Source organism: Mandrillus leucophaeus, unplaced genomic scaffold, assembly GCF_000951045.1.
Source record: "Mandrillus leucophaeus isolate KB7577 unplaced genomic scaffold, Mleu.le_1.0 Scaffold770, whole genome shotgun sequence".
Classification (NCBI taxonomy): domain Eukaryota; kingdom Metazoa; phylum Chordata; class Mammalia; order Primates; family Cercopithecidae; genus Mandrillus; species Mandrillus leucophaeus.
Window position 1 is genome coordinate 650,647 of NW_012108364.1, and position 8,496 is coordinate 659,142.

The 8,496-nt window shown below is 40.9% G+C and overlaps 1 protein-coding gene across 3 annotated transcripts in view; it reads left to right on the forward strand.

Annotated features, from left to right (window-relative positions):
• The window catches only part of RGS22 (regulator of G-protein signaling 22), a 170,060-nt gene that overhangs the window by 61,960 nt on the left and 99,604 nt on the right, over positions 1 to 8,496 (forward strand). For all 3 annotated transcript variants that reach the window (XM_011966731.1, XM_011966733.1, XM_011966732.1), the window contains one exon: positions 7,844 to 8,018. In XM_011966731.1, the coding sequence (XP_011822121.1) occupies positions 7,844 to 8,018 (175 nt within the window). The remainder of the gene's footprint in view (positions 1 to 7,843; positions 8,019 to 8,496) is intronic.

Genomic DNA, 8,496 nt, shown 5'->3' on the forward strand with positions numbered 1-8,496 from the left:
CCTACGGGAGTTCATTAAAAGTTCAATTGGAGATACTGTCCTTGAGCCCTATCTATTCTCAGCATACTGTTTTCAAAGGCCCCTGCAGGGCAGTATAGCCATTTTAATTGTATTGATTCTTCTTATTCATGAGTATGGAATGTTTTTCCATTTGTTTGTGTCACCTCTGATTTCTTTGAGCAATGTTTTGTAGTCCTCCTTGTAGAAAATTTTCACCTCCATACTTAGTTATATTCCTAGGTATTCCTAGCTATATTGCTATATTCCCAGGTATGCTTTTTGTGGCTGTAGTGAATAGGGGTATGTTCCTGATTTGGCTGTCAGCTTGGAACACATTCTTCTACACCTGACATTTTTGTGGTTGGTATTTCATAAAATTGGTGTGTGTGTGTGTGTGTGTGTGTGTGTATACATGTAGCTAGAGTTGCTATTATCATCTTAATGAGCTTTTTTTGAGTATTACTATAGGCTAAGTGCTATGCTAAGAATACAAGGGTGAAACATGATCAAATCCTTGTGGTCATAGTATGATGGGAAGAATATACATGTGATATTAGTATAACAAAAGAAAGTGTGATAAATGCACAGGATATAGAGAGGAGGTAATGTTTTACCTGGGAACTTGAGGGACTTGAAGCAAGGGAAATAGAATGGGCATAGTGGAAAAAAATATATACCATTTGAAGATCAATGAATTGTTCCATGTGACTGTGATCGATCTGATTGTGTCACTTATCTGCACTAGACTTTTTATTTTAAGATAACTGTAGACTTACAGTCAAAGAAGGCTGAGCATGATGGCTTGTGCCTGTAATCTCAGCACTTTGGGAGACTGAGGCAGGAGGATTGCTTAAGGCCAGGAATTTGAGACCAGCCTGGGCAACATAGTAAGACCCCACCTCTATTTTATTAAAACCATTTTTTAAAATAAAGAAAAATAAAAAAGAAATAATACAAACAGATACTGTGTATCTTTCATATATTTTCCCCCAATGGTAACATCTTGCATAACTATAGTACAATATCACAATGAGGACATTGACTTTGATACAATTTCTTTGTTATTTTTCTCTCTGAAAGATCTGTCCAATGCCGAAAGTGGGGGGTTGAAGTCTCCAGCTATTACTGCATTGGAGTCTATCTCTCTTTCTTGTTCTAATAATATTTCCTTTTTATATCAGAGTGCTGCAGTATTTGGTACATATATATTTAAAATTGTTATATCCTCTTACTGAATTGACCCTTTTATCATTATATAGTGATCTTCTTTGTCTCTTCTTATAGTTTTTGTCTTGAAGTCTGTTTTGTCTGATATAAATGTAGCTACTCCTGCTTTTTTTTTTTGTTTCCATTGACATGGAACATGTTTTTCCATCCCTTTTTTAGTTTGTATGTGTCTTTGTAGGTGAAGTGTGTTTCTTGTAGGCACCATATCAGTGGGCCTCGTTTTTTCATCCATTCAGCCACTGTGTCTTTTGATTGAAGAGTTTAGCTCATTTACATCAATGTCATTATTAATAAGTAAGGACTTCTGCCATTTTGTTGTTTTCTGGTTGTTTTGTGGTGTTCTATTCTTTCTTTCCTTCCTTTCTGTCTCCCTTTAGTGAATGTGATTTTCTCTGTTGATATGATTTAGTGTCTTGCTTTTTATTTCTTGTGTATCCATTGTATGTTTTTTGGTTTGAGATTACCATGAGGCTGGCAAATACTCTCTTATAACCCATTATTTTAACCTGATAAGAACTTAACATTGCATAAACATACAAGCAAAAAGAAAACTAATAAAAATTCTATGCTTTAACTTTGTCCCCCTACTTTTAAATGTTTTGTTGTTTCTGTTTATATCTTATTGTACTGTCTGTCTTGAAAAGTTGTTGTAGTTCTTAATTTTGATTGGTTCATTGTTTATTCTTTCCACTTAGGATAAAAGTAGTTTATACATCACTGTTACAGTGTTATAATATTCTGTGTTTTTCTGTTTATTTACTATTACCTGTGTGTTTTATACCTTCAGGTGATTACTTATTGCTCATTAACGTTCTTTTCTTTCTGATTGAAATGCTCTCTTTAGCATTTCTTGTAGGACAGGTCTTGTGTTGATGAAATTCCTCAGCTTTTGTTTGTCTGGGAAAGTCTTTATTTCTCCTTCATATTTGAAGGATATTTTTGTTGGATATACTATGCTAGGGTAAAAGGATTTTCCTTCAGCACTTTAAATATTAGGTTGGTGCAAATGCTATTGCGGTTTTTGCCGTTACTTTTAATATGTCATGCCACTCTCTCCTGACCTATAACGTTTCTGTTGAAAAGTCAGCTGCTGGATGTATTAGAACTCCATTGTATATTGTTTATTTTTCTTGCTGCTTTTGGGTTCCTTTCTTTATCTTTGGCCTTTGGGAGTTTGAGTATTAAATGCCTTGAGGTAGTCATCTTTGGGTTAAATCTGCTTGGTGTTCTATAACCTTCTTATATTTGGATATTGATATATTTCTCTAGATTTGAGAAGTTCTCTGTTATTATCCCTTTGAATAAACTTTCTACCCCTATTTCTTTTCTACCTTCTCTTTAAGGCCAATAACTCTTAGATTTGCCCTTTTGAGACTGTTAAGGCATGCTTTATTGTTGCTTTTTTTTTTTTTGTCTCCTCTGACTATGTATTTTCAAATAACCTGTCTTCAAGCTCACTGATTATTTCTTCTTAATCAATTATACTGTTAAGACTCTGATGCATTATTCAGAATCCCAATTGCATTTTTCAGCTCCAGAATTGCTGCTTGATTCTGTTTAACAATTTTAATCTCTTTGTTAAATTTATCTGATAGAATCTTGAATTTCTTCTCTGTGTTATCTTGAATTTCTTTGAATTTTCTTAACACAACTATTTTGAGTTCTCTGTCTGAAAGGTCACATATCTGTTTTTCCAGAATTGGTCCCTGTTGCCTTATTTCATTCATTTGGTGAGGTTGTTTTTTCCTGGATGATGTTGAGCTAGCAGATGTTCTTCAGTGTCTGGGCATTGAAGAATTAGTCCATTCTCTTGTTACTAATAAAGACATGCCTGAGATTCAGTAATATGTAAAGGAAAGAGGTTTATTGGACTCACAGATCCACATGACTGGGGAGGCCTCACAATCATGGCAGAAGACAAAGGAAGAGCAAAGAGGTGTCTTACATGGCTGCAGGCAAGAGAGCTTGTGCAGGGGAACTCCTATTTATAAAAATCAGATATCATGAGACTTATTCACTACCACAAGACCAGCATGGGAAAGACCCACCCCCACGATTCCATTACCTCCCACTGGGTTCCTCCCATGACACATAGGAATTATTACAATTCAAGGTGAGATTTGGGTGGGGAAACAAAGCCAAATCATGTAATTCTGCCCCTGGCCCATCCCAAATCTAATGTTCCTTTCACATTTCAAAACACAATCATGCCTTCCTAACATTCCCCAAAGTCTTAACTCATTTTGGCATTAACTCAAAAGTCCACAGTCCAAAGTCTCATCTGAGATAAGGCAAGTCCCTTCTGCCTATGAGCCTGTAAAATCAAAAGCAAGTCAGTTACTTCCTAGATACAATGGGGGCACAGGATTGGTGTAAATACACCCATTCAAAATGGGAGAAATTGGCCAAAACGAAAGGGCTACAGGCCCCATGCAAGTCCAAAATCCAGCAGGACAGCCAAATCTTAAAGCTCTGAGATGATCTTCTTTGATTCTATGTCTCATGTTCAGGTCATGCTGATGCGAGAGGTGGGTTCCCATGGTCTTGGGCAGCTCTGCCCCTGTGGCTTTGCAGTGTACAGCCTCCCTCCCGCTGCCTTCATGGTCTGGCATTGAGTGTCTGCATCTTTTCCAGGCACACGGTGCAAGCTGCTAGTGGATCTACCATTCTGGGGTCTGGAGGATGGTGGCCTTCTTATCACAGCTCCACTAGGCAGTGCCCCAGTGGGAACTCTGTGTGGGGGATCCAACACCACATTTCCCTTCCACACTGCTCTAGCAGAAGTTCTCCATGAGGGCCCCGCCCCTACATCAAAATTCTGTCTGGACATCCAGTCATTTCCATACATACTCTGAAATCTAGGCAGAGTTTCCCAAACCTCAATTCTTGACCTCTGGGCACCTGCAGGTTCAACACCATTTGGAAGCTGCCAAGGCTTCAGAGGGGCTTGCACCCTCTGAAGCCATGGCCCAAGCTGTGCCTTGACCCCTTTTAGCCACGCTGGAGCAGCTGAAACACAGGGCATGAAGTCTCTAGGCTGCACATAGCAGGGGGCCCAGGGTCCCAGCCCACAGAAACATTTTTTTTCCCCTAGGCCTCCAGGCCTATGATGGGAGGGGCTGCTGTGAAGGTATCTGACATGCCCTGGAGACATTTTCCCCATTGTCTTGCCTATTAACATTTGGCTTATCATTACTTATGCAAATTTCTGCAGCCAGCTTGAATTTCTCCCCAGAAAATGGGTTTTCTTTTCTATTGCATCGTCAGGCTGCAAATTTTCCAAACTTCTATGCTGTGCTTCCCCTTGAACGCTTTGCTGCTTAGAAATTTTTTCCCCTGGATACCCTAAATCATCTCTCTCAAGTTCAAAGTTCCACAGGTCTCTGGGGCAGGGGCAAAATGCCACCAGTCTCTTTGCTAAAACATAGCAAGAGTCACCTTTGCTCCATTTCCCAACAAATTCCTCATCTCCGTCTGAGACCACCTCAACCTGGACTTTATTGTCCATATCACTATCACCATTTTGGTCAATGCCAGTCAACAAGTCTCTAGGAAGTTCCAAACTTTGCTACATCTTCCTGTCTTCTTCTGAGCCCTCCAAACTGTTCCAACCTCTGCCTGTTACACAGTTCCAAAGTTGCTTCCACATTTTCAGTATCTTTACAGCAGCACCCCACTCTACTGGTACCAATTTACTGTATTAGTTCATTCTCATGCTGCTAATAAAGACATATCCGAGACTGGGTAATATATAAAGCAAAGAGGTTTAATGGACTCACAGTTCCACATGGCTGGGGAGGCCTCACAATCATGGTAGAAAACAAAGGAAGAGCAAAGGGTTAGCTTACTTGGCAGCAGGCAAAAGAATTTGTGCAGGGGAACTCCCATTTATAAAACCATCAGATCTTGTGAGACTTACTCACTATCAGGAGAACACACAGGAAAGACCTGCCCCCGTGATTCAGTTACCTCCCATCAGATCCCTCCAATGATATGTGGGAATTATTATAATTCAAGGTGAGATTTGGGGAGGGACACAGAGCCAAACCGTATCAGGTAGATATTGTAGTCTTCACTACCTGGGCTTGTTTGTACCCATCCTTCTTGGGAAGGCTTTCCAGATATTTGAAAGGACTTGGGTATTGTGATATAAGCTGTATCTGCTTTAGGGAGCACACTAAGCTTAGTAATGCTGTTGTTCTTGCAAACTCATAGGGGTACCTCCTGGATGGTCTCGGACAATATCCGGGAGAATCCTCTGGACCCCAAGTGGAGACTCTTGTTCTCTTCCCTTACTTTCTCCCAAACAGAGTCTCTCTCTCTGTTCTGAGCTACCTAAAGCTGGGAGTGGAGTGTGGCTACCACCACTGTGACTGTGCTGGGTCAGATCTGAAGCTCACATAGCACTGGGTCTTGCCCAAACCCTGCTGTAACCACTCCCTGGCTACTGTGTATGTTTGCTCAAAGCCCTGGGTTCTACAATTAGCACGTGGCAAAGCCAGCCAGGCTTGTGTCCTTCCCTTCAGGGTGGCAAGTTCTTGCAGGCCCTAGGTGGGTCCAGAGTTGCCATCCAGGAGTCAGGGACTAGAGTCAAGCACCTTAGAAATCTACCTGGTGTACTATTGTACTGTGGCTGAGCTGGCACTCAAAGCATAACTTGTAGTGCTTCCCACTGTTCCCTCCCCTTTCCAAAGGTGGAGGAGCCTTACCCCACAACCACCATCACCATGGGCCATGAGGAGTTCTGCCAGCCATCCCATGTATGATTTATTTGATAAAAGTCTACAGATATGCCCCCTTACTGGTTGACATGCAAATATGTAATTCTGAATATTTCCAAATCTGGAAGTAAAGGTTCCGAAATATAGCGTAGAATGACCACAGAGATCTATACAGAATGCCTTCTGATCCTAAACTAATTATGGACTTTGGATTCTCTTTCACTCCCAATCTGTGTTCATATTGGGAGAGATAGCCATCTTCTTCCTATTTTACTTTATTTTTAAAATTTTTAAAATTTTTTTAGAGACAGGGTTTCACTTTGTCAGTCAGACAGGAGTGCAGTGGCATGGTCATGGCTCACTGCAACCTAGAACTCCTGAGCTCAAGTGATCCTCTCACCTCAGCTTCCCAAGTAGATAGGACTTACAGGAACATGCCACCATGCTCAGCTAATTTAAAAATTTTTTCTGTAGAGACAAGCTTGGCATGTTGCCCAGGCTGGCCTTGAACCCCTGGCCTCAAGCAATCCTCCCACCGTGGCTTCCCCAAATACTGTGATTACAGGTATGAGCCATCATGCATAGTCATTCTTCCTGTTTTAAAGGGAAGTAATTTTCTACCAGGCCGTGAAATATGGAATAAGAATTAGTCTTTGGGCTGTGGCATTAAGGGGAAGACCTGGTCCAAGAAGCAATTACCAGCAGGCTTTTACAGCTGGAGTTAACCCTATATCCAATAAAGTGTTAGCCCACATACTGAATACCATGATATCTATCCAATTAAGTGTGGCCTTAACACTATTTTCTCTAAGTTTCTGGCAGTAATGTTGGTCTTTGATTTATATAAATTATTGTAAAGTTAATTCTTACCTTCAAATTTAAAGCTTGAAAATAAATAATATGCGTTATAACCTACTTTAGTAGCATACTTAAGCATTATAAAAATGTTTATAGGCCAGGCACAGTGGCTCACGCCTGTAATCCCAGCACTTTGGGAGGCCAAGGCGGGCAGATCACGAGGTCTGCAGATGAAGACCATCCTGGCTAACACGGTGAAACCCTGTCTCTACTAAAAATACAAAAATTAGCCAGGCATGGTGGCAAGTGTCTGTAGTCCCAGCTACTCGGGAGGCTGAGACAGCAGAATCACTTGAACCCGGGAGGCAGAGGTCGCAGTGAGCTGAGATCGCACCACTGCGTTCCAGCCTGGGCGACAGAGCAAGACTCGGTCAAAAAAAAAAAAAAAAGTTTATATGTTTTAAATGTTAATTTTATTCTACCATATTTTTTTATTATAGATAAATGCCAAAGTGCTTAAAAATTATCCCAAGTACATTTCTTATTTATTTTACTAGAAACTGTAAGTTGTTTTAAAAATTCCTTTATGGATAGACAGATTTCTTTCCCTCCCTCCCTCCCTCCCTTCCTTCCTTCCTTTCTTTCTTTCTTTTTTTGGAGTTTCGCTCTTGTTGCCCAGGCTGGAGTGCAATGGCACAATCTTGGCTCACCACAACCTCCGCCTTCTGGGTTCAAGCAATTCTCCTGCCTCACCCTTCCGAGTAGCTGGGGTTATAGGCACCCGCCACCATGCCCAGCGAATTTTTATATTTTTAGTTTTCTTATCAAGCAGCTAATAATTTGAACATAATTTTACTTATGATGTTTTTCCCAATGTATGTTGCCTTTTTATGTGAGTGAATGGAATTGCAGGCAGCTGACATATCATAGAAAAATATTTTTTCAAGGCTAGGCAGTAGAGAAAGAAGTAGAAGTTATTAGAAAAGGAGTATGGCAAGACTGTTAATTGTGAGCACATCTATTATGTATTTTGTAGGCTTTTCATTTTTGAGGCTTATTGTTTAGTTCAATCTTACATTTATTTTTCCAACAAACAGGGCACCAAGATTCTGTGTTACTCATTCACCCTCAACAAAATACGCTAGTGCTGAACTGAAATTCTGGCACCTCCGTCAAGCAAAACCAAGGAAGGATATTGACCCTTTTCCACAAATGGCAACCCTCTTGCCATTAAGACCCAAATCTTGCATTCCACAGATACCTGAGATCCAGGTAGGGTGTACATTCATGCCTTGATCTCTACTAAGTTTGTAGTAAAATATGTATGCTTGAGTGTTTGTGCACTGATAATTTTCATTATAAGCTTTGTTGTGATTGTTGCTAATGTACAAGCTGCAACATTTAGGAAATAAGAAAACCTACAGTCTGTTCTTTACCAAGCAGCCAAAGTGAGCCTTTAAAAATATATAATCATGGCCGGGCACGGTGGCTCACGCCTGTAATACCAGCACATTGGGAGGTTGAGGCAGGCGGATCACGAGGCCAGGAGATCCAGACCATCCTGGCTAACATGGTGAAACCCCATCTCTACTAAAAATACAAAAAATTAGCCGGGCATGGTGGCAGGTGTCTGCAGTCCCAGCTACTTGGGAGGCTGAGGCAGGAGAATGGCATGAACCCAGGAGACGGAGCTTGCAGTGAGCTGAGATCACGCCACTGCTCTCCAGCCTGGGCGACAGAGCGAGACTCC